The following is a 25507-nucleotide window of genomic DNA, read 5'->3' as shown; positions in this document are numbered from 1 at the left end:
AAAAAACAGAGCAGCTGTTTCTGGACTTTATTATTTAGTGTGACCAAGATTAGAACTATGGGCCAATAAAATGTAAAAAAATAAATAAATAAACAAAGAAAAAGAGATTGAAGACTCATGCAGATGAACATTGGACCGGGTTCAGAACTGAAGAATAATACATTCATAAAGCAGATATTCAGATATGGGTGGATTGGCCTCAGTCTTGCAATACATCTCTACAGTCAAAAACATCGCTCTTTATGCTGTGACCACACATAAATCTTTTGTTTCCTGGATATGAAATAAATCAATATTTACATAACTCTTTTCTCAAAATAGGTCTGTGCTTTTAATTAAAAAAAAATGAAAAATGAAAAAAGAATAATTTAAAATTCAAGTTCATACATAGACATTCTAAAAAGCATTTTTCTTTGAACCAAATAATGTACAAATCGCTCATGTGCTGAAGACATACTGCAGTTTGTTGAGAGATCAGTACTGTGTGATTAGTGTAAGGTAGGTCTCTGCATTTTCATAGTGTTCTTACATCGAAGAATTTGAGGCACTGAGGCCACGAAAAGGCTACAGGGAATCCAGCACTGTCCATACCCAGAAGGACACTTATAGAAACACTGTCCCAGTTCACCTGCTCATGTGCTACCCTGTGCTCTCCCTCTCCTCACTCCACTCTTTTACGCTCCATCATACAAGGAAAAAATGTAGTGTGCAAGGATCACTGGACATAAATATTGAAATGCTTTAGGGGCGGCTGGGGATTTTCCCCATTTATGTGGCACTGTGTTAAGGTGTGGACATCAGTCACGTCACTGAAGCGAAGACAAATGCTGTGCATATGATAAGACACCCCACATTCATTCATTTATGCTTCGGTATAGTGAGGAATAAACAAAAGAGATTTGTATAAATCTGTTTCCTTTCAGATTTGATAGGCCCGTATTTGGTATTACTGAAACGTAAACTTAATGTTTCATTTGAGCTTATTTACACGCTTGTCAAATGAACACAAGTTTCATTGCTGTAAGTGATCCCTTCAATAGCTCTCAATGGTCTCACCTTGTGGGAATGTCACTGTCACCACAGCTGATTATTATCTAAAGATTATTCTCAAAAACAAAACTTTAATCAAATACCAAAAAAAAAAAAAAAAAAAAAAAAAAACCAAAAACATTTTTGGGGAGATTTATTCTTTTATCACAAATGTCGAACTACTGAAAGATACTGACTGTCAGTTGCAATCTATGAAGTAAAGTCAAAATGAGAAAAAACATCTGCACACAAAATAAAAGTGTCAAATTGAGACCCCAAATGGCTTTAAAAAAATGGCTTATGGTCACTAAATTTCCCAGACACTGAGCAAAAAACACTCATGATTCACATATTTGTGAAACACTGCTTGAGCTCAAGTCAGTTGTCTAGTATTCTCAGTAAGGCTGGGCACAACTACCATCATTCTCGCTCAGTAATTTAACAGGCTGACAGATAAGCAGAGGGAGCTTCACCTTTTCTCTCGGGCTGGCTACACACAGCTGATACACTCGACATTCATTTAACAGAGGCCGTTATCATCCCAGCCAGGTGGAGACTCGGGGCGAAACGTATCATGGTTAGACTTAAACCACATTTAGTTTGGTATAAACTTTTCTCAATATGTACAGGTCAGAGCAAAATTAGTGTCCACACTGGCATTTTATGAGACAGTTGTTTGTAAACAATAAAAAGATTACATTTTGTAGAGATTTCTCTGAGGTACTTTAGAGATTCATCTCATTTCGTCCCCCAAAAAAGTGTCAATAGAACCAGAAACATAAAAAAAAGGGAATATAAGCGATCTGTCGGGTAGTTAGGGGTGACGGTTGGTGTCGTCACAGTGGCTACCTCTGTACTACGTCACTAATCTCTTTAATACAGCTGTGCAGGTTGTCCAGTACAGTGTTTGGCCCCACACTGCTCAGTCCTCCTCCTGAAGACGAGGCCCTCAATTCCTGCAGGCTGAGCTCCAGCTTCCCCACTGCCTCACGGAAGGCAAATTTGTTCCTCATCTGAGGGATGCAGTCAACATAACCTGAGCAGTAGTCTAGCAGCTGGTGGCCAGCATCCAGCACCTGGCTGCTGGAGGGGCTTTCGGAGCTGGCGTGGAGGGCGCTGCTCAGGCACTCAGCGCACTCCAGCAGGGCCTCGCGGCTGACCCGCTCCAGGGGTACCCTCTCTGCCTGCTGCCTGGTTCGCCGCAGTGCCACTTTGGAACCGGCAGATGGTGCTGTGTGTGAGGATGAGGCAGTGGTGGTGGCTCCGTTGGCCATTTTGGTGGGAGTCGTGTTGATGGTGGCAGAACAGGAGGAGGAAAAGGAAGAGGAAGTTGCAGGAGGCACTTGTGGTGGTGGCACTGACGGTCTGCCCGTCATCGCTCCTCCTGACGTTCGCCCTGACCTGTGACCTTTTAACGTGTCTCCGTTCACTTCCACAGGTGAGCCTCCTACCTGTTCCTCTCCGTCACCGCTGTAGGAGTGTTGCAGGCTGCGCAGAGTGGGAGGTGGAGGAGGAGCACACTTGGGTTTTACGAGTCGCGGTCTGTCCCGGTCTGCTTGGTGCTCAGACAGCAGTTTGAAGCGGTTCCCCTGAGAGTCTAGCCCGACTAAGTGCACGTCAGCTGGGCTGTGCTTCAGCGTGGGGGAGATCAGGACTGGAACTTTGTGGTTGTGAGTTGGTGCACCTGCTGCAGCTGAGGAAGCACTTGAACTAGAAGTCTTAGAGGGAGATGACCAACTCTGCTGCCTGTCCAGTCCTCCCCCACTCTCCTCTCTACCCTCCCTGACCCGGGAGAGACTGTCCGATTCCCCCACCTCCCCCCCAACTCCTGGTGCCCTCACCCCTACGGCAGCGCCCCGGGGTAGTAGCTTGGCTTTGGGCCTTTCCCTGATCTGTGCGGTCCCTTCATCCATCCTTCTCAGCAGAGTTTCTGAGGGCCGTGCAGCCCCATTCTCTGGCTGGGAGGTTGTGGAGGCAGTCCTTTCGAGGGGGGGTTTAGCACTGCGGTTCCTGGGTAAAGTTAGAGCCATGCGCTCCAGGTCTGGCAGCCCAGCTGACATAGAGGAGGTAGAATTGGACCTAGGGAAGGGTTTAGGCCCTCCAACTATACTTCCACCCTCCTCTGAAGAGGCTGTCTTTCCTGTCCGTAGCCCCAGGGTCTTTTTGATGAGTCTAGGGGTAAAAAATCCAGCCAACCCGCCCCAACTGCTGCCGCTCGTTACCTGTGAACCAAGGCCTCCACCCGAGGGTTTCTGTCCGAAAGCAGCCCCACAGCAGCGCGACTGAGTCTGGGTGGGTTCCCCGTGGGAGTGGGAAGGAGAGGCAGAGAAGCCCCCTAAACTGTCCGACTGGGGCAAAGGAGGAGGAGCGCTGAAATCAGCAGTGGGTTCATATTTCTTGTGAGGCTGTGTCTCCATCTCCCGGAAAGAACTGCTCCTCTTGGGTGGTGTCGGAAGGTTCTGTTGGAGTTGGGAGGAAGATGAAGAGGAAGAGGAAGATTTCTTCTTTATGAAGGAGCTAAAGAAGCCAGTTTTGCGGTCTCGTGTAAATGTGCCCATATCCTGTGCATCCTCTAAAAGGCTGCTGGGAGATTTATCTCGTGGCTGCTGTTTTCTGGGCAGAGCTGGGGAGCTGCCTGATCGGCCATCGCCTCCCAGCAAAGAAGCCCAGCCTGGAAAGACAAGAGAAGAGAAGAATAGATTAAAACAATAAAACAAAGATGCGTTGAACTCAACAGGAACAAATCCATCCTTGTTCAAAGGATGCTTAATATCTTGCAAAAAACCGGTAATGACGGATATTGTTCTGAATTCTTTTAGCTCCATTGCCCGTACATTAATGTCCGACTGCTGCGTTTTGTTGTAATAAGACGGACTGTTCCCTTTCTCTCCAAAAGCTTTCCTCCATGGGGACTCATGAGTGAGGAAAAGGCATTTCAGGGAAGGGGATGGAAAGTTTCGAGGCCATACTAGTCACGCACGTGGACACGCTTATTCAATGATTTAGAAGTTGGTCTTGTAAAAGATGAGATGATGAATACACCTCTGGGACTTGATAACACGAGCCAAACAGAAACTGCCCCACCCCTGATACTAGGAAGGCTCTTGTATAAGTTTGCTCAGTGAAAATAGATTTTCAAAAGCCTGCTACCCCTTAAATAAATAGAGAACGGAATTGAGGATGACGAAAGAGAAAACCGATAAACCAGTCAATTATATCTACAAAAGATGTGTGAAGTGAATAAGGGCACACATATTAGCATACAAGCTGGTATTACACTTCCAATATCTCTTACAGAGTCTTCATCATTAACGTACATTTGAATATAAATGTATACAAACAAAAAATATTTATAATGCATTGTGGTAATGGTTTCATTTATATAGCACTTTTATCCAAAGAGCTTTAAGATTTGCTTCTCATTCTCTCTCTCTCTCCCTCACACACACATGCACATGCACACGCAGGGTCCTTGTCTGACCATTGGGCGCAATTTGAATAACAGCAAGAGCTGTGGATTAAATCTCCAACCCTGTGATTAGTATACAGCCCGCTCTACCTCCTGAGCCACAGCCACCCAATTATACTTGAAATTTAAAATATAGGTAGTGTAGTTTTTTTTTTCTTGCTTTGTGACAACTCTTGTGCTTTATGCATTATGCCTTTGTAAAATGTTCTGCATGTATCACTTTTACTGGATTTATGACTTCATGAATGCTCCTGTTCCTTTGATTGGTGAATACATGTGTTTTTGGACAAAAACATACAAGATGAACTAAATGGTCACAGTGGAAAAGAACAAAAAAAAAAAAACCACGAAAAAAAAAAAAGAAAAAAGAAAAAAGGGGACTGTCTTCTTTACATAAACACACAAATCCCAAGAGCCCCCAAAACACACAAATGAACAAAATTTTATTTTCAACATTAAAATAAATAAATATGTAATAACTTAAACGAGAAAAGACAAACAGCAGACAATAAAATGGAAATTTAATATTAGGGTAATACAAGGTCCGGATTCCTTATGTTAACTCAAATCACAGATAACATTTTTCACATATATATGTGTCAGAGACAAGGAACAATGGTTCAGCTGAACATAGAGAAGACTCATTATACTTGGGAGTGTTTGAGGTTGACTTGGATTGACCACATGGATCACGCATCTGATAAACTGAAACCTGGAAGCTGAAATCACTTAATGCTAAAATGTTGGGGGGGAGTTTTTATATGTATTGCATGAAATTAGTTCATCCTGTCAGTAAAACGAATCTAGACAGGATCAATAAAGTATCTAGGAGAGTCGAGAGGTTGGCTAGAATGACCGATGTTGATTCAGCCTAATATGATCAGCTGTCTGATATGTTCTTTGGGGATAATGGAGGACAAGGGTTTTGTTATATTGAATGTAGCAGTCTCATAGTATTTAAGAGCAGTAGTATTTATTATGGTATTTTCTCTCCATTATCCCTCAGTAGTATATTGTTTGGTGTTGAATGACATGGACATGAGCACTATAGTTTAATGGATGAATAACAAGAACCTTGAACCTTAGAAATCAAACAATTTTTTTTCACTAAAATTCTTAAGTGCAGATACAGTGTTGTAATTCTGGGCCAATGAAGCGACTCTGGCAGGCTGTGCTTGCAGAACAGCTGTGAGACAGCACTGGTCAACTGACAGTCAGTTGTTAAGGAAAATGACTGCTCTTCTCCTCTGACGGCGGGCATGGCGACGCTGCAGTTGACCCTCTGAATGGGTGTCCCCTGGCATACCTACAGAATCATAATGTGGTTCACCTGACTGGTTGGTAGTAAGGTAGGGATGCCTGGCTGTACCTGAGTGGCCGTGCGTGCTGTGGTCAGTGCGCCCGTCCAATCCGCCCTCGATGTTTTCCTTGTTTTCTGTGTGCTTGTGGAGTGTGCGAGATTTGGAAGGCAACAGGGGCATGTCATGACTGAAAGAGTGCAATGGTCCACAGTGACCAGAGGAAGCCGTCTTACAGAGCTCCTCTGCTACCTCTGTAACATACAAAGCAGAAAATACTCGGTTGAGAGGCAGCCACTACCCTAATCCAACATAGGTTATGTACTGAACATTTGCTAAACAAACAAACCAAAATAAGTGTTAGCTATCATTGGAACTTTGTACGTGAAACTCTCTTATTATTTCTGCAGGTTAAACTCTCTCTCCTCCTTCTAGCTTTACACTTGCTTCTTCCTTCTTAACTTTTGTGTATTCTTGACTAAACTTTTCCGTTTTATGTCAATAAACACAAGCTGCTGACTTGCCTTAAAAAGTGTAAATAAAAGTCAGTAGTCTGAATGAGATCCAGTTTGCATGTTCGGCCAGCTGCCTTAAACGCTCCATGAGAGCAGCTTTTGAGCGTCACAAAAGGCCAACAGTTAAACTCTGTGACAACTGAGAATAAGCTACATGTTACTGTACCTTCAGAGATGCTGGAGTCATGGAACATTGTTTCAAAGGCTTGGTGGATCTCTGCAAATGAAGGCCTGTCTAATGGGCTCCACTGCCAGCCTGATAGACAGACATAGACAAAAAGGCATATTACTAAAAGGAAGTGCTGTGTTTGACAACTACATGTGACTTAAAATGGGTTTTAAAGTAATCCAGCTGCAAATCCAACATTTCCTTGCCAGATCTTGTGAAAGAAATAAGAGTATACAGAACGTATTTTGTCTCTTTTGTCTAAAATCAGGATTGCGAGCTTTCATCCAGAATGGAAGGGGATGCAGTGAAGTGTGACATGATAAGGGACTGACAGAAATGTAAGGAAGATGAATGGACAAACCCAACTGTCAACATCTATTCATGTCTCCCCAGTGCAGTGCGAGCACTTGGTAAATAAGTGAGAAGTAGGCCAGACAGCTACTACTCACATGCCCTCATGAGTTCATAGACTTTGGGTGGACATCCCTCAGGCTGTTCCATACGGTATCCTTTCTCCAGGAGGTCATAGACCTGAGACAGATCGATGCCAGGGTATGGAGACATGCCATATGTGGCAATTTCCCACAGCAGCACCCCAAATGCTGTAAGGAAGAAAGTTTCAGAGGATCAAACATTAGGACAATGGAAATGAGGTACAAGAGAAAAATATCAACACTTTGCATGACTGTATGCACGTGCATTGCTCACCCCAGACGTCAGACTTGATGGAGAAGGTGTTGTATGCAAGGCTCTCAGGTGCGGTCCATTTAATGGGGAATTTGGCCCCAGCGTGGGCTGTGTAGGTGTCACCAGTCATTAGCCGGCTCAGGCCAAAGTCTGCAACTTTCACAACATGATTCTCCCCGACCAGGCAGTTCCTCGCTGCAAGATCCCTGAGGGGAGAGGCAAGGAGGAGAGAGGGAGATTTAGAGGAAGAATGAGACAGAGAGAGAGAAAAAGAGAAGTTGGTCTTTCACATATGTGAACAAATGCAAGGAGAAGTGTGCATGTACACACACTGACATACTTAGACTATCCTCTTACCTGTGTATGAAGTTCTTCTTTTCCAAGTATTCCATGGCAGAAGAGATCTGTGTGGCCATGTAGAGCAGCACCACAGCGTTCACCTCCTCTTTGTCACACTCTCTCAAGTAGTCCAGTAGGTTGCCGTGTGGCATGTACTCAGTTACAATATAAAACGGAGGCTCCAGTGTACACACACCTATGTAGAACACAGATGCCAACAACAAATGTGAATGTGTCTGCCAAAGCCAGCAATAGTGCAATTTCAGGAGGCAAGAATGTCTTGATATAACAATTGTAGGAAATATGAGTAAAATTAGGTTTTGAAAAGGCACAAAAACTTATAATTCATACATAAATTGAAAAAAATAAGTTCAACAATAATATACAATCAGTGATATTCATATAAATACTGACCTAGTAGCTGGACGAGGTTTGGGTGTTTCACCTCCTTCATAACTGCTGCCTCTTTCAGAAATTCTTCAACTTCCATGGTATCTTCCTGTTATTGTAGAAATGGAAAGAAATACAAAAAGGAAAGAAAGAGGGCATTTTACCAAGAAAGACATATAGTAACAGTTGGATAAATGTAACATACAGTCTTCATAGCGATAATCATATGTAATACCGAAATCCACCTGCAGGTGGTGATCTATAACCTTTGTTTTGCCCATGTCCCATCATTTACAGCTACAAATCAATCCATCGATCAATCAAAAACAGGATATTTTACGATTCAATTTTCGACAGTAAAGTTCAGAGAAATCAAATGATGATATTAAAAAGGCTTACTAACCTTGAGCGTTTTGACAGCCACCGTGAGGTTGTACTTTTTCCACACTCCCACGTACACCTCCCCATACTGGCCTCCTCCCAGCTTGTGCTTCATGGTGATGTCCGTGCGCTCCATCTCCCACTTGTCATGGATGGGTGACACACCATACACTGTGGGCTTGTTACATTTGGGTGCTGGGTAGTGTAGAGTGGTGACCAGGCCATCGGCTACGGTGGAGTGGTGGTGGACCAGCTCGGCCAGGGTGGCAAAACGGCTCTCAGAGGTCACATACACCTGGAGGGGGGGGCATAGACAGAAGAAAATCAAGAAGATAAACTCTGGTGAAGTCCAAACATCAGCTGCAACTAAACAACAAAATAGCAATAATCACGCAGCTTCACAGAACAAAACTTTACTAATTTCAACAACTCAAACACCATCAAATTGCTAGTAATCTTCAACTGTTCATGTGTCTACCTTTCCATCAGAGGCTGTGTTGATCCGGTAGTGGTAGACTCTCCCCTCATAGCGCAGAGATATGGACAGCTGTCCAGGGCTGCTCTCGCTTTCCCGGACCAGAAAACTCCCATTGATGAGGGAGGAGAGAAGGTACTCTGCAGCGCTGCGAGACACGGGCCCGTGGTACCAGCTATGCTTCTCCAGACTGTTGACGGGCGTGATGTAGTTGGAGGGCACCCAACCCTGGCCATTCTTAGAGCGCACTTCACTCCACTCTCCATTCTGGTTGTAGCCCAGCACACGCAGCTTCTCACCTGGTCACAGAAGGGGAAACTTGTAATATTAGATCAAATGGTGGCAGAGTGGCCTGGTAGTTACAAAAACTTGTTCATATGGTCACAGCTTTGATCCCAGCATGCCTCCTGCCAAATCCCCCTTAGATAGAGAGCAGACAGCTAATAAGTACTTAAATAAACTCACAAACCAAAAGACAAATGCTTAAAAGCTAAATACGGAAATTAAATGCTAATTCTGATTACAGGATTTCATGTATTTGATTTCTTTTCAAATTCCTTACAGAGACACAACATAGAACAAAACTCTCTCATTAGATCACCTTGCTGGTCATAATGCCTCAATATCGAGTCTCATAGAAGTAAGAGGAGTCATGGATACAACTTGCCTCTTCCTGAAACTACATCAAAAGCTATGAAACAATGACAGGGTCTGTCATAGAAGGCTCGGCAAAACCAGACATGTAGTGACTGGGTCTGTTGCCCCTGTCTGTCTGTCTCTGACGTCACTGCAGGAGACATGAGGGAGTGGAGAGGCTGATGTGTAGGAGGACTGGAGAAGGGAGGGATCCATCAATACTACAAACAACAGCGAATGGAGGAGTGATCAGGGCCTGCAAGTCGGATGGAGGATTACAGGAAGGGAAAGATAGGGGACAGATGTTCGGAGGGACCTCCAGTGGAGGGATCTCTGTAGTTCTACCACACATCTTCCTGTCTACATCTCAAAGGATGCAGAAATAAACAGTACAAATATGCTATTCACATTACAGTGATCCACCTCTAATGTATTTGATTGGCCAATGCAGCACTTAGCCAGATGACGCTGCGTTGCTGCAAAGTTGAGCCTAGTTAAATTTTTTTTGCCAGACAAACGGAGCCCCCTGCGTTGACGCCCTCGCTGCGATGCCAGACTGACCTCGTTGAAATGAATGAGAGGGCTACGCTTTTTCACCACAGGGCTTTGGGGCCATAGGCTATCATGAATCAGTTGCATCATACATTAAACTGTGAGAAATAGCAGGTAAAAAGGATTGTGTAATAGACTCATATTAAGCAGTCCAATACAATAGAGAAAACATTTAACTAGCAGAGCTAAGTCCAGTCAGTAAGACAACCATGGCCCGCCAACATGTAACCACTAACCAGCGCTGCAGGTCGAGCTTTTAGAACCAAACACACTATGCCAGCAATCCACAGAGCTACATTAAACAGAGATGGTTATCCACATCCAGCCCACCAATCCACCAGTCTCCTCTGTGTCTGTCTACTGTGTCTGTAAGTTTTGTGGGAGTGGAAACACTGACAGCCTCCCTCTCTCACACTGGGAGCTATGTGTGCCTGAAGCTGGGCTCTGGTCTGGCCTAGCCTGGTTTGGCCTGGCACGGAGAGGAGACAATAATTAGCCCCAGACGCGGGACTTCTAAGTCCCTCTCTGTGATCAGCCTCAGACCGCTGTGCTCATCCACCTGTTATTATTACAGTTGAACAAATTCCATATTAATGCAGCATTAGAGGCATGCTGGGGTGTTTCCACGTGACACAGTGGGGCAGATAGGAAAAGTGTAGTGGAGCCTGGGAGTGCACATGTGCTTGCATGTGGGCAGGAATCTCAGATTCACTCCATGAGTCAGGGTCTAAACATCATTTCCATCCCAGGCAGCTGCCGTGGAAGCCTTAAAACGATGGATAATTAACACACTCTGCCACGTTTAATGCTTTAGATCGGTTGGGGACACAAGCCTGGCTGTCTCTGGATAATGTTGTAAGGATATTTTAAGCTCATTACTCAGGGGAGAGCGTGTTGACCGGTTAACTGCTGCTGGTTGAGAGAGAAGATTTGAAGAAAGAGTGTATGTGACAGAAAGGGGAATAAAGATTAAGAAAATAGTAAAAAGATAAAGACGTAGTATAAGCATCACAGGCATTTTAGTCATGCTGTCTGCACAGGTCTCAGATAATATTCCCTTGTTACAAGCTTTAATATTATTTTTTAACCTCTGTACCTAGTGGATAATAAAGAATTTGGCTCACAAGTGTTGTAAAAGAATTAAATTATAGCTTAAAAGAGGGATGTGGTGTGTGTGTTTGGGTGGGTGGATGGGTGGAGGACATAGAAAGTCATAGCTCGAGGTTATATACCTGCTGATGTCATTACAGTTACAAGTAGGTAGGCTCTATTGACACTAAACATTCCTTTGGCATAACTACACTTAACTAGTCATGACAAAATATTTCTTTATTGTTCTGACCTGTCAATCACTGGCCTTGCCTTGAGAATTTTACTGATGACTCTTTGCTACGCATAAGGAAATCACTCTCTTTTGTCACTAAAGATGTCAACAGTGTTGCTTAGGAAAGGCGTGGTTGAGAACAATCCATTATATGGACAAAACCTCTCCTGGAGTAACATGACATTGCCAAGCAACAACCGTCAGTGATGATGCATGGAAACAGTGTACTTGAAGTCTTTCAAGTCTTGTGTCATCACATGATATGACAAAATCTTTTTTGTGAAACCTGAATTTGCTGCAGTGGTGCAGCTGAAAGGTAAATGACACACTAATTAATAAAGATTTGTGGCCAATGCAGTTATTCTATTGTCGTCTTTTTTAAAAATTACTGTCCCGTGTCAATGTTTACCTTTGGTAATGCTGAGCGTGTTGTCTCCGCTGGCAACAAAGTCATAAAGTGCAACAAAGAGGTTAGGGTCGCTTTCGGCCGCCCCCAGTAGGTTCTCCTTGGAGCTCCAGCGCACCGCCTCCGTCAGCGCCGCAGAGTCCAGGCCGAACGGCCGGTGGAGAGCTTCTGGAGGGAAAGGAGGAGCAAGGGTCAGGGAGAGAGAAGATAAACTGTGAGAATCGTAAACAAGCAACATCATTCACACAGGTCAAAGGTGAAAATAAAGAATCATAGTCACTTATAACCCCCTTAGCACAAACTGATACCAACAAGCTGTCCTATACCAACTCTATCTTAAGAGAAACAGTACTTGGGTTGCAGGGCAGCCTAGTGGTAAGACTGATGCCCTCTAAACAAATGGTACAGATTAAATTCTACATAATCCTAGGAGTCCATTTGGAGGTTGTCTACCTGTCTGTCCAGACTGAGTCCCTTGCTTGAACCCTGTGTGGCGTTGATGGCTGCTCAGAGCTGCCCACTCTTCCTCAAAACTGCTGCTTGCCTGCAGGCACCTCAAAAGCATTACTTTAACCAATCAACTCTCTGGAGGAGCACTGTTATCACTGAATACACACACACAGACCTGCTGTGTCTAGCCCGAGCTAGGTAAGATCTGAGGTGGGAGTGCTTTTTTATGTGTGATTATACGGAGAGCAAGAGGGAGGAGCTACAACACCCCTGGGATAGGAAAGATTCTCTCTCTACAGAGGATGCAGTGATTTCCATAGCTACATAACACACACCCACAGACACACAATTATGAACCAGTACATGCATAGCCAATATGTACTACACTCAACAGCTGCTGCCAAAGTCAGTGCATGCCTGGACAGCTGCTGAGCGATTGGGAGGAGGAGGGTGGTGAAATGAAGGGACGGAGAATGGAGAACAAGTACCTAAGTACAAGCAACTTTAAAACAGAAAAACTATTACACAGAATGTTTTTTTTTCCTTGATTTATTTTAGACAAACAGAATACCTGCAAACTTCAAAATGTATTCCAAAACAACAGCCTTGCAATAAATACTACATTTAAAAAGTATTTTGTTTTTTTAAGTCCATGCCAGAGGGTTGTTGATTTAACTCTATGTTTGTTTGGAGGTTGTAGTTTATGGTATAATTTCATAGGATTGTATTATACAGAGTGGTGTTTATATTTTGTCCATGTGAACATATTAAAAAACAACAGGGAAAGCAATACAAACCCCGGAATGATGACCATAAACAGAGGTTATCTGGCTGTATTATTTTTACAAGTGGCTATATGACTTGAATACATACAGCCCAAAAAAAAAGTGGCTTTGCAGTGAACTACATTAGCACAGACTATTCTTTATTTCTGTGTATTGGTGTGTGGTTTTGAATCCTATATGCTCATTTTTATTTTATTCAAAATGCAACTAAATAGTTCATGCTGAAGTCTAAGACTAACAAAAAACAAAAACAAAAAAAAACAAAAAACATGGGTATGATTTGAAATTGTAACACAAAAGGACCACATACATAACACACCAATAAGGACAACAGGCTTTTCTTTCCGTTTTAAACATCTGCCATCACAGCAGGCTACCACCTAAACATTTAGGAAAAAGTTTAAAGAAGACACTAGATGATTCATAACCGATTCTTCCTCCTGAAGCAGTGCTCGTTACTTTCAGACAAGACCCAACACATTTATTGCCATCATGGTCAGGTATTGGTAAAGGTGGAAAAGAGCACTCTGCATGTTTAACAGAGATATAAGTACATACGTATTCTTTTCTCTTTTTTTTTTTTTTTTTTTTATATCAAATGAAATGCTGAATTGAATCAAATGAAAAATATGTAATGTAGATATAACTGTCAGATAGAAGAGGGGCATTTTTCCCCCCTTTCACAACTGTAATGCAGTCTTTACGAACTGAAAAAAAGACTCAATCTAAGACAATATTACAAGATATTTAGTCTCATATCACAATTTTAATATATGTCCTAGGTCTAGTAATAGGAAAGCCAACCAAACTAACAAATACAAGAGCAATTTAATTAAAAAAAAAAAAAAATACTATTGCCATTGACACAAACTCTATCAAAAGGGAGCTGACTGTGAAAACTGAAATCTGTGTTCAGCTAATGGGTGAACAATCACACACAGCTCAGAAGTTACTACATTACTTTCACATTTGGCTTATAATTGAGAACACAAACTTGATAAATGTGAGACGCCAGACAACTTTTTTAACATTAGGCCATATTGTGTAAGTCTGAGAAAAATGCAGGATTTTCATTCCAAGTTTTTAAGACACTGACATGGCTTTATGTGGTTAAACCATGTTAAATACTTGATTTTTGCTTAGACCAGTTTAGGCTTGTACATGCAAATTCAAAGAATTGAGTGAAAACAGTATGCATTGCTCTAATCTAGCAATTTTGGCAGAACTTCATAAAGAAATTAACCATTTTCCATTGTTAGTCTACACCATGTGGCAGGCACATGCCACACACATGCATGAGAGCAGAGAGATTTTCCAAGTTTTTTGATCTACACAATGAAGCAGCATTAAATTGAACTAAATATCTTTCTCATTTTGCCACTATGCGACAACATTTACACACAAGGTTTGCCCACCTTTGTTCTGGACCAGCATGCACTGTAGCGCAGCACTAGCTGTGACCTGGCTCAGCCACAGTTCCCAGTACATCTTCTGCTCTGGTCTGATCAGCTACCAGTCCCAGTATCCAAAGAAACACTGTGGTTTTCTCGATCTGCTGAGCTGGCTCCGAGCAATTGGTTTAAATCTTGACTGTGTCTATTTAGACTCAAATGATGGAGACTGAAAAGCGTAAGTGCACATTCTCCTTGTAAAGACTAAGAAGCACAAGCTAGTTCTCTGAACCATCTCCTTCACTGTGGAGTACAAAAGCTGTATAAGAGGCAATCAGAGAGAGACGGAGACCCCCCAGACAAAGTATTTACCCACGCTGTCCTTGAATCAAACCACCTAAACTTCTGAAGTTACAGTAGTGACTAGCAGACTCCTGCTGGGAACTCCCTACTAGCTTTGATGTGGCCTAGGGGAGTCAAGATTTCCAAGGTCCATCTGGAGAGCACAGACATCCATGACTGATGTTCGCTCTGGTTTAACGCACTGTAAGGGATAGCAAAACATGGCAGAGAGAGGGAGCGAGAAAGGCGTGTGGTAAAGGGGGGGGGGGGGCTGTATATACAGAGGTTGGGGGGTAGGGGAGGGTGTATGGTATGGAAGAAAGTTGAGCTGAATGTGACGTGTGTACATGTGTGTGTATATGTGTGGTGAGAGAGTGTGTGAGGCCTGGACCAGCGCTGTGGCCAACAGCAGATGGCTGGTCTTGTTCCCCTAGGGGGAGGAGAGGTTCTATTGACCCCCACTTTTCTTCTAGGTGTGTGTGTGTGTGTGTGTGTGTGTGTGTGTGTGTGTGTGTGTGTGTGTGTGTGTGTGTGTGTAAATGTGCATGACTGCAACTGCCATAGCCAGGCTGAGCCAACTGTCAGAGCTGCTCCTCTTACATAGCTACATATCACATCACTCTTCTCAGGAATGTTTTTAATGAAATCGTGATATTATGCCGTACACATTTGTCAAAGGTCTTGATTTGCCTAATCTCATATCCAATCATCACAGACAAACAGCAAAATGCAAAAAGAAAGTCAATCACTGAGTTGTCAAGTATTCCCAGGCACAAATTAAGCAGCCTAATTACATCAAATTGTTTTTATATCATGAGCCAGTTCAATTAGGTTGATCATATTTCTTAAATCACTTTTAAAACTTTCTTAAATCAGACCAACAGCAAGATGCTGTTCTGCTTGGCCTAGCTCAAACCTCATGTGCTGAAACATTTGATTGAGGGAGCAGTTGCCCTGCGCAGGGTATGTCGTGTGCCCGTACGGGTGCCTCAGTGTGTGTGTGCTGTTAAGCATAGCACATGTGCGTGAAGAAACTGCGGCTTTGTGTTTAGAGGAGCTGAGAGGATATTTGCAAGTCTGAGGGGCACGCCAAGCCTGCCCCCCTAAGACAGCTGGGACAGAGGTGACCCTGGACCCAAAGCACACATAACATGTAGACACACGTATCCACATCACATGGGCACACATCAATGGTGACACTATCTCCTTGGCTGTCCCTGAACCCTGCTGCTTCCCCTGCAGCTGTTTGTATGAGTGTTTGTGTCCGCATGTGTCTATAAAGCTTTCACTTCACTAACCATTACCTTGTGCCAAAGCATTAAACAACACAATAACATCACTTACACACCCTAATCAAAAACAATACAGATCATATCTGAAGCCCATGACCAGCGAGGTAAGGGTGTATTTTTAGCTGCTAGAGAACAAAACATTGCAACATGACATCCAGAAATAACAGAGAACATAGTGGTGGTAGTGTGGAGATAGACGGCTGGCTGCCTGCAGGAAGCCCTAACAAAAACCTGAGACAATGCCACGGATGAGACCCAAGTACACAAGACATTACATAAGCAGACAGGACAGACCAGATGAGATCCTGTGGCAGACTCAGACACAAAAGGTGAAGAAGAAGGGAGAGTCACATATCTACAAAACAGGTGGGCTGGAGCCTGAGAGACTGGTTTACAGTGATCTACTGTACATTGTAATCCACTACTGGCATGTATTTGTAGTCTGATAAAATGAAAAATGATAAATCATGTTCTAACAGCTCTATGTACTGTCTCATAAAGACAATAAGGGAAATACTGCATGTGATATCAACAGAGGACGTTTGAGGGGACATTTTAAGATGTGGCCAGTTACTGCCAGAAATTTTGTAAGTTAGGGAAATGCAACGACTTAAGTCAAGTCAGTTTTATTAAAATAGCCCCAAATCATTCCATGTCAGATGGCTTTGAAATCTCTACAGTATAAGACACCCTTTAACCCTTCAGAATTTTAAAGAAACTCTCAAAAAAAAAAAAAAAAATTTGATCTGGAAAAACATTAGGAAAAGCAACAAACAAGAGATCATTCTTCCCAGGCACAAATACAACACATCCAATAGTTGACAGATGTACAGAGTAGACAGTAGTGGAATTTGAATGAATTGAAGTGAAGTGGATCCTTGAAGATGTCCCCTAATGTTCTAGGATATTGTGATGGACATTTTTCATTGTTTTTGAGAATAAATAATTAATCAAGAAAGTAATCTGCATATAAATCTGTAATGAAAATAATCATTAGCTGCAGCCCTATGTAGGATATAACTAGGAAAAAAAAAGTACCAACGCTACTAAGTACAGGACACAGGAAAGGAAAAGAAGAAAAGTAAAGTAATGGGTCTTGAAACAGAATTACAACATACTGCAGAGGTCTGCCACAAAGGCTAAGTGTGGGCTGAGTGAGATGTCTGTCAGTCAAGCACCCAATGCAATACTTTTATTAAAGCTTTTAAAGCAGTATATTAGTGATAAAATTGTTCAAAAATCTTCACTAATCATCACACGAAATGTATGTTGAAAGTTTTTTGGCAGAAGGATCATTTTGTTGTCCTTATTTGTGAGAGGCATTTTTAATTTTAGACATTTTATAGAGTAAATGTTTAAAGGATTTATCAATCAAAATTAATCTATAGTGGAAAAAACTATTAGTTGAACTGTAGGTATGTTAATGTGCTTGTTTCTAACCTGTCACTGACTGGATTTCTAAGCAATCCATCTACAGTCTGAGAAGCGTTCCATAGTGAATCCACGGCTGGGGAGGAGAAATGAGAGTCAGTTGTTGTTCAAGAGGACTGGACAAAGGACAATAGCCTCATTAATGCCACAACCCAAGTGTGTGTGTGTGTGTGTGTGTGTGTGTGTGTGTGTGTGTGTGTGTGTGTGTGTGTGTGTGTGTGTGTGTGTGTGTGTGTTCGTGTGTATTTGAAATTTATTGTGTGAAAACATAGCACTCTGCTTACTGATATCAGTCTTAAGCACCCAGTCAGTTCATCAGTAGTGGAACTATTGTATATATATATATATATATATATATATATACACACACACACACTTTCTTATCCACATACACGTGTGTACTTGTCTTGTTCCCACAGTTCACTCATGTCCACACCGGCAGATTCACATGTGTACTTCAATCAGACCCCCGCCTTTAACAAATCCTGGTGTCGCAAACCCCTCTGAGTAAGTAATTACACACGCACATGCAGGCTGCTGCCGGGAAAGCCTGTGAATGTTCTCTGTTCATCTCTGTCCATATAGCCATCTTGTCTGCTCCCTACACGGAAATATGCCAATTAGGGAGTGAACAAACACCAGTCTGGGCCTTGGGGCCATTGGATCATTGTGGAATGGAGAAGAATGGAACCCTAACCCACAGCTCTCCCTGCCCTACCCTGCCCCTCTCAGGGCTTGTTATGGGTCAATAATGGGCTCTAAGTGCTTCCCTCTAGGTGTGCTGGCAAAAAAAGCTAAGTGCTCCTTTATGTGACAGCAGAGAGGACGAGCGACATATGATGACTTGAAACTAACTCCTCATCCACACACAGGGCAAATATTGCCTGACAAGTAAAGGCCAATTATATACTTTAATAGACTAATTATATTTCAATACGTACAAAGTACAGTTACCCTAAAGTCATTCAGGCTCTATGACCTGTTATGTGAAGAGTACAGGGAGTCTGTGCTTAAAAATATCATTCAGTACTTGTGATGTAAAATGAAAGAAAAAGCAAAAACATGCTTTTGGATTGTTAACAAGTATTTCTACTTCAGCCTTGCTCAATCCCCAAGTCAAAAAGAAAGTGTGTTTTTCTGTCCAGCAGAGGCCATAAATTCACACAAAAGTACACAGAATGGAAATATTAAGCTAACATGACTACAGTAGAGGTCAGAGCACTGTCCTCACTGCAGATCTGCCCGCTCTTGTCAAATACATCATGCAATGTGCTATATGTTGATGATGTAAACTGTCTGGCTTAGGTGTGTGTTTATGTGGCCAACTCCCCACAGGTAAAGAGGTGTCTTCACTGTAGTAAATCTCTCCATACCCTGAAAAGGACACTCTCCTTGTTGCCGCCTCCTTGCTTTTCTCTTTTCTTTCCAACGAGGGTTTACAATAGAACCCATGGATATTGATGTCTGAAAAGCTAATCTGTTTGTGGTGTGGTTAAGCTGTGCTAGGGTGTAGGTTTAAGCCTCTTTAAAATGACTCAGTTTAAAGAACAGACTGGAGCCCAAACAGAGGATTTTACTTCCACTGTGTTCTTAGTCAGATGCTTTTGGCTGCGAAACCAGTGCAGTGGAGCAACTATTTTTAATTTATACACCATGGAATTACAGTATATGGTTCCTCTACTCATCTTACACATATTCTCTCAGATTCAAACTGTATTAACTGCGTTATTTACCCAGTGTAATGATAATACAAAACATGACAGTTGAGTAACAGGTTGGCAGAGTTATTAATTATTTGAAATGAATAAATGGAGGCTGAGATGTAACTGGCAATCCTTATTCAAAAAAAAAAAAAAAAGACATTAAATCAACAACTTCTGTCTCTTCTCAGAATAATCACATACAACACATGGGATATTGTGAGTACAGCAGTGTCAAAGGGCGCCCAGATTAAGGGTTTCTGACCAACTGGTCAGCTGGTGAGTGATTACACTGAAGGAGTAGGACGTGCTGGATAATCCTCAGAAAGAGCTGCACAACATTACAACTTCACTGACAAGGACGGAAAGAAAGAGTGTGTGTGTGAATGCGTACATGCATGTGTATGCATGTGTGAGTATTTACAGTGAGTGTGTGTGTTTGCATTTCCAGCCAAGTCTCCAGCCTGCAACCTAGAAGATAAGCAGCAGTGATAATGCCAGCAAGAGAGAACTGATCCTGGAAGCGACTCAATGCTTAACAGGCTTGGCACAGGGACTACCCCCCTTTTCCTACCCCATATGTAATTTCTTCCCTGCTGCACCATCATAGCTTAAGAGTGAAAATTCTTTACGATTTAACCAGGAGCCACTACAACAATTTGGCTAGACCTCTCCGCAAAGTTGAAAAAAATGTGGTGTTTTTAAGCTGACAGATCCAAGGGATGGTTTCACCATCTGCACAGCAAATCTCTCACTGTTCAGATTAATACTCACTCTTTAATGATGTAAGCTGCAAGAGAGTTCGGGCCAAAAGAATAAAAACTAGGACTGTGGTTTTGGGAACTACACAAAGTTGACTGGTAGCAGATGCAAAGGCTCAAGGCTGCAACTTAGTGTTTGGGTACAGGAACACAGTCACAGTGACACAAAAACTTTGGGGGAGGGAGAAAAAAAAAAAAAAAAAAAAATCGACAGCTGAGCTCTTGGGATGTTAAACTTTTTAAAACGTCCAGGAATCATTTGTTCAATTTCTTAAAATATGATTATATGCAAATTAGATAAATCTCTCAATTTTGTTTTGTGTGCATTAACGTATTTTTGGGCACATTCTGCTGTGAAGCATCAGAAATAAATGGACATTTTACTGATTTTTAACATCTTTAACTCTTCTAAAGTAGATTTAGGATTAAGGGCTCATCACAACAGCCAGGGTACAACAGAGAGGAGGCAGGCAGAGCTGGTCAACTGCAACTAATAGTAAAGGCTAAGGCTTGGAAGTCAGTTGTAGTACAGGGCAGTCTTGGGATAAGGATGAAGGCACAGAGAGACATAAATGATTAAACAAACAACCCTTACAGAGTGCACAATGGTATGTGCAGTCCTCAGGCGTAAGACCCTGTTAGATTGTGTTAAAACACTCCACGATTCTACAAACACATCTATCTAATCTCACTTATTGCCACCTCTGAGACAATCAGTCAGACCCATCAGTTTCGCCCTAATTTCTAGCCCATTTCACCCAGTTTCAGGAGGTGTGGCCATGGCTCCTCCTAGTGGTTAATGGCAGTCACTAGGACTGACTAATTACTTTTTAATGAACAAATCAATATTATCCCAGGCTATTACCTTTTAAAGCCTTTTAAAATCTCACTCATAGCCACTGAAATGTCGGAAACTTGATTTTTTCCCAGATATTACAGTAGCTGCTGTGTGACTTATCCTGGTTGTTGGGGATTTAACACATAGAGACCATAGAAAAGTGGATTTGTCTCTAATCTAATTTCACCCGCGATGCAAATCAGCTTAGGTCCTTGGATCCTGGATCCAGGCATCTCATTTCTCCTCTGGGCAGCTTTAATAGTGCTGCACTTAAGGTACAGCTGGCTCTATATTCACTATCAGTACTGCTGCCAAAAAAAATTCCAATCCACTCATCTGCCCCAATTTCTTTGATCCATTCAGAGTAAAAATAGATAAGCCTATCGCTTTATTGAATTTATAAAAAGAACCTTCAGAAGTCCAGTTACTGCTTATTTACACTGTCAGTATAGCACTCAGGCTACCGCACCCAGATATTTTTTTTTTTTTTTTTTTTTTTTTTTTTTACAAGCAACATTTAGGTTTCATTTAAGAAAGGCAAAATGAAAGACATTTTAAGGTGACAAATCCTGAAAAGTGATAAACCGCATTGCAACCTTGCAATGAAAAGGCTATTAATGAGGCCATTTTCTCAGCAGATTCACACCTGTGTGTCAGTTCAGAAGCAAAGGACTCTCCTCACTGCAGTGTCTGTATCAGATGAACCCACTGCAGAGATGGAAATCTCTGAACTCCTGACAGGGCTAAAAAGGTGGAACCCACAATATGTCGCAGCCACTGATTCATCAATACTGCACTTCAACCAATGTGCAAAGAGGTGGCTGTCTGGATGGCTCCCCTTGAATCAGCACAGAGGCAGTCTGCACCCTGTCTCTCCTTGTTTAGCTAAGTCTTTTCTAGCTAGCCTGTCTGTCTGGTGGGTTCTTGTTGCGAGACAGGGCTGGTTAATTAGCGATGAGCTGAGGAGAACTCTTGCACACCTGAGCAGGGGATAGGAGCTGGCTCACCTGGTTTAAAGTGGAGAAAGAAAAAGGCAGCCCACAACATGAACCTACAGAAGCTCACTACTACTGCAGAGACATAAAGGGAGAGGGAAGCTGGAGGCCACTGGGCCACACAAGAGCCAATTTACACCAATGCCCTCCAGCCTCTTTATTTGTCCCCCCCTAAAATGACTCAGTAGTTTAGGTGTACTGACAGAAACTCTAGTGGAAGCATGTGCACATACGATACCCACTGACACTCACTGGAAAGTTAGGCAACAACACACAGGCATGAGTTCAAGAGACAAACACGCATTCCTCATAGACTGGCACCTTTCAATTAATCCCCACCTTTCATCATTTAGTCTTTGAAATATGCTAGTCTGTTATAAAGTGGTTATGAAGCTGGATTAAGTAAAGCACTTCAACATGTTGATCACTGATAGCCTTCAATAGGAACATTTTTGAAATCATGCTGCCTCTGAAAACACAGTCAGTAATAGGTACGAAAACACATAGTTACATTAAATCAGATCTGCTGTCAACCAAACACCTCATCCCACTGGCTGACTTACGACTATACTACAAATCTGTTCTTGGACTTCCTTTTTCTGCTGTGACACTTCTACTTCCCTGAATGGGATGATTGCATTTTATCTTAACTACCTAGACAAGACCTGGTCACATGATGTCATTGTCAAATAAACAGAAATCAAATTTAGCCATCTCATCAACTCAGTCAGCATTATAGCTGAACAGATTAATCAAACGAAAATTGATCAAAAATTGGTTGATTCAATTTAGTCGTTTATCACATAAATGACCTTGGTTGCATGATTAGAAATTCATGGAGCTGCTTGCTTATTTCTTGTGAGCATTTGTGATTTATTGACATTTTAAAAAGTAAAAGTATGAAGTAGTTTATGGAAAAATAACAGATTGACAAATAAAAAATATGTATTTTTTGTTTTAGCCCTCATGAACACTTACTTCCTGACAATCAAAACAACCTCCTTAAAAGAACACGTCCAAATTTCACACACAAGGACATGTAAGATAATGCTGCATCATTATCACATAAATAGACTACCAGAAAAAAAGGCACTTTGATAGTCAGTGGAAGACTGAGTGCACAGTCCCAAGCTTCCTCACTTAAGAGTCTTTGTTCTATTATTGTGTGCTTCGAAGAGTAGAAGTCTTTCTGCAGAGTGGCTATGTGACTGTATCCTGGCTGCTATAAAAAGGCCACTCCAGCCCCGACATCGCAGAAAACAGTGGTGCTGCACTTAGTAGGTCGGTCTGTCTGTGTATGTACTTCAAACCGAGGAGGGTTACTTTTCAGATGTGACAGCCAGGAATTGAAAATGCTTTCCATTCCCAAAAGCCTGCACCTTCTGCATGTCCTTGCTCTCTGCAGTGGCGTGAGGAAGTTTGGTCTAGGACATCAACGGAAAGTAGGCAAGTTATCCCAGTAGTTTTACATCTATGCAGCACATGTGAAGTCACCATCCACTGGAGGACATATACGAGTGAGAAACAAAGCTAACTGCAGGCAGACAGACATCAAACATGACACCAAGTTTACACTCAGAGAGTACAATCAGGTTGAGTATTAAAAAAAAAAACAACTTTGTATGAATAAAATACATTATAATGATGATGATATTTTAAATGCCACCTAGTAGACATCCTGCCATCTTCATTGTTTATAAGGCCCAGATCAGCCCCTGAGAGACCCTGCCGAAGGGGGAGAAGGCTGGGAGGAAGGAGGCAGGCCATCTAGGACATGGAGGAGTTACCACTGGGCTGTTTCTCCATGGCTCATGGTGCAGATAACTATATCAATGCATAGCTTTTGCTCTGAGGCAGGAATATGGTTGATGTTGGGGTGAACTACCACCACCTCTGTTGTGTCTCTGTCATTTTTTTCATAAGACCGCTAACCTACATCATTCCTGCAATACATGAGTCACCTAGTGAATTCACCACTCATGTGAGAGTCTAACCGTTAGTATATTAAATTATAATCACAGAAGAGTAGCTTTAAACTTTGTTTTTTGCATGAGTGTAATCATATAATGACAGAAGGTGACTTAAATAATTCACATAGATTTCCCTCTGGATCAAACTGTGCAGTCAGCTGGCTGAGTGCATTGTAACAGTAGAAACGATCGGACAGAGGATGTAAGTGAGCATGTGAAAACCACCAGGTATTGTAATGTGAGCCTGTGGTGGCTGCCATAGTGACTTAATGGAGTGGAAATGCTGCTAAATCTCCGGAGGCAAGAATCACTGTTTACCACACCAAGTATCGCACAGACGGGCCTTGGAGGAAATCTTAACTAGCTAACCTGCAGCCGTGACCCTTTAGGGATAGCCCAGATAACTCTTCCTCTTTTTCAAAAACACTGTCTTTCCTTTTGGGATCTTTAGGTCACATACAGAGTACACATACGCTGCAACATACTGATAAACTAGTGACAAATATGAGCAAGTGAGTTATCCATTTTCTGATTAAACTGCCTAATGTCTGCACACACAGACAATGGACAAATTAACACTCAACCAGTAAAATGGATGAGACATGGTAAGCTAATGTTGGTTGGCATGGCTATTTCCGCTAACGCGTCGTTGTCAAACTAGCATGGACACAGCTAGCAGTCGCTAATCAGCAGCAAACATATCAAAGTAAAACCGGACTCCTTCATCGTCGTCCACACCCTTGTTGATAATGTATTTCTGTCGTTACCTGAATGTTGCGTGAATATATTGATCCCTGGATCGGGAACGTTGACTGCAGCAGCCCTGCCCGGTGGTGTCCCGGTGCTACTGCCGGGTTCTCGGGGTCTCCTCCCGGCGCCGCTCCCCCGGTTCCCCTTCCCTTGGTGTGGTTGGGACGCGTGGGGCTGTGGTGGCTGGAGTCCGGTCGATGCGCCCTCACCGACGCGGCCTACCTGCTGTCCCATCCCGGTAGTTCGGTGTAAGGACGTTTGGGACGAAGCGAGCAAACCCCCCTGCCCACCTTTGGCTCACATTCCCCCAAGCTGGAGCGGCCTGGCTCGAATAGTCTTCCTCAATCCCCTCCCCGCTCTTCTTCGCTGAGCTAACGTTAACTAGCCCGTATTAGCTAGTTTGGCTAGCCTGTTAGCTAACGTTAGCAGCTATCAGTGAAACCCACCCACCCTACCTTTAACAATAAAATCGCAACCCCGGCGTGTGACAGCGATTGTCTCTATTCCGGCGACCCAGAGGGTATACGAGCAGAAATTAACGGTAACCGACGAGCGAGATTCGGTCAAATCTGGAGCTTTTCAGAATCGTCTTGCCGTTGTCCGGCCGCTGCGCGCCCCCTCTGACGCCGCCATCTTTACCGCAGAACAGAAGATGTGTTGCACAAGGCGGGGGGTTCGCCGCGATCCCCTGTCACCCTGATCTTCCCCCTCTCCAGCACCGACACTGACCGGGTCCCAACAATCCCCGAGCACCGGTTCCAGCGGGCGGGGGGGCCCATTTGGGCTGTATGATCCCAAAGTCCTGGAGGGAAATGCAGAAAAGCTCAAGGCATCACTATCAGATAATGTTTTTTCAGGCAAATTCAATGTGGTGATATAAAATAATGGGCTTCAATAGGCTTGATTGAAATTGTCTGACTATAAAACTATAACTAGGATGATATGGCCCATACGGGTATGTTATTATTTTCATGATATAAAACTACAGAAATGGATGAAAGTCCTTTATAAAAAATTTTTTTTTTACCCACTCTGATGCCATATGCATGTTTAAATGACTGGACTCCTAATTGCAAAAAATACCCTAATGATGAAATCCTACTGATTGGTATATTTTATAGAGATTTTACAG

The 25507-nt window shown here is 42.7% G+C and overlaps 1 protein-coding gene across 4 annotated transcripts; it reads right to left on the bottom strand.

Moving 5' to 3' along the window:
- Positions 1-1157: 1157 nt before the first annotated feature.
- On the bottom strand, positions 1158-25138 carry abl2 (c-abl oncogene 2, non-receptor tyrosine kinase). Of its 4 annotated transcripts, none has more exons than XM_040128076.1 (11): positions 24393-25138; positions 11674-11838; positions 8756-9051; positions 8300-8572; positions 7921-8005; positions 7525-7702; positions 7189-7373; positions 6930-7082; positions 6478-6567; positions 5868-6050; positions 1158-3700 (listed from the first exon to the last, which is right to left on the bottom strand). In XM_040128076.1, exons 1-11 carry the CDS (start codon positions 24607-24609, stop codon positions 1875-1877), a joined length of 3651 nt encoding a protein of 1216 aa, XP_039984010.1. In that variant the 5' UTR covers positions 24610-25138; the 3' UTR covers positions 1158-1874. The 4 variants fall into 4 exon arrangements, with proteins under 4 accessions (XP_039984010.1, XP_039984011.1, XP_039984012.1 ...); XM_040128077.1 differs by having other exon boundaries at positions 11674-11835; XM_040128078.1 differs by lacking the exon at positions 24393-25138 and adding an exon at positions 12124-12299.
- Between the last annotated feature and the right edge of the window lie 369 nt (positions 25139-25507).

This window comes from Xiphias gladius, chromosome 6 (assembly GCF_016859285.1).
Source record: "Xiphias gladius isolate SHS-SW01 ecotype Sanya breed wild chromosome 6, ASM1685928v1, whole genome shotgun sequence".
NCBI classification, from domain to species: Eukaryota; Metazoa; Chordata; class Actinopteri; order Istiophoriformes; family Xiphiidae; genus Xiphias; species Xiphias gladius.
Note: the sequence above shows the minus strand (reverse complement) of the source record. Positions and strands in the feature narration are given on the sequence as shown.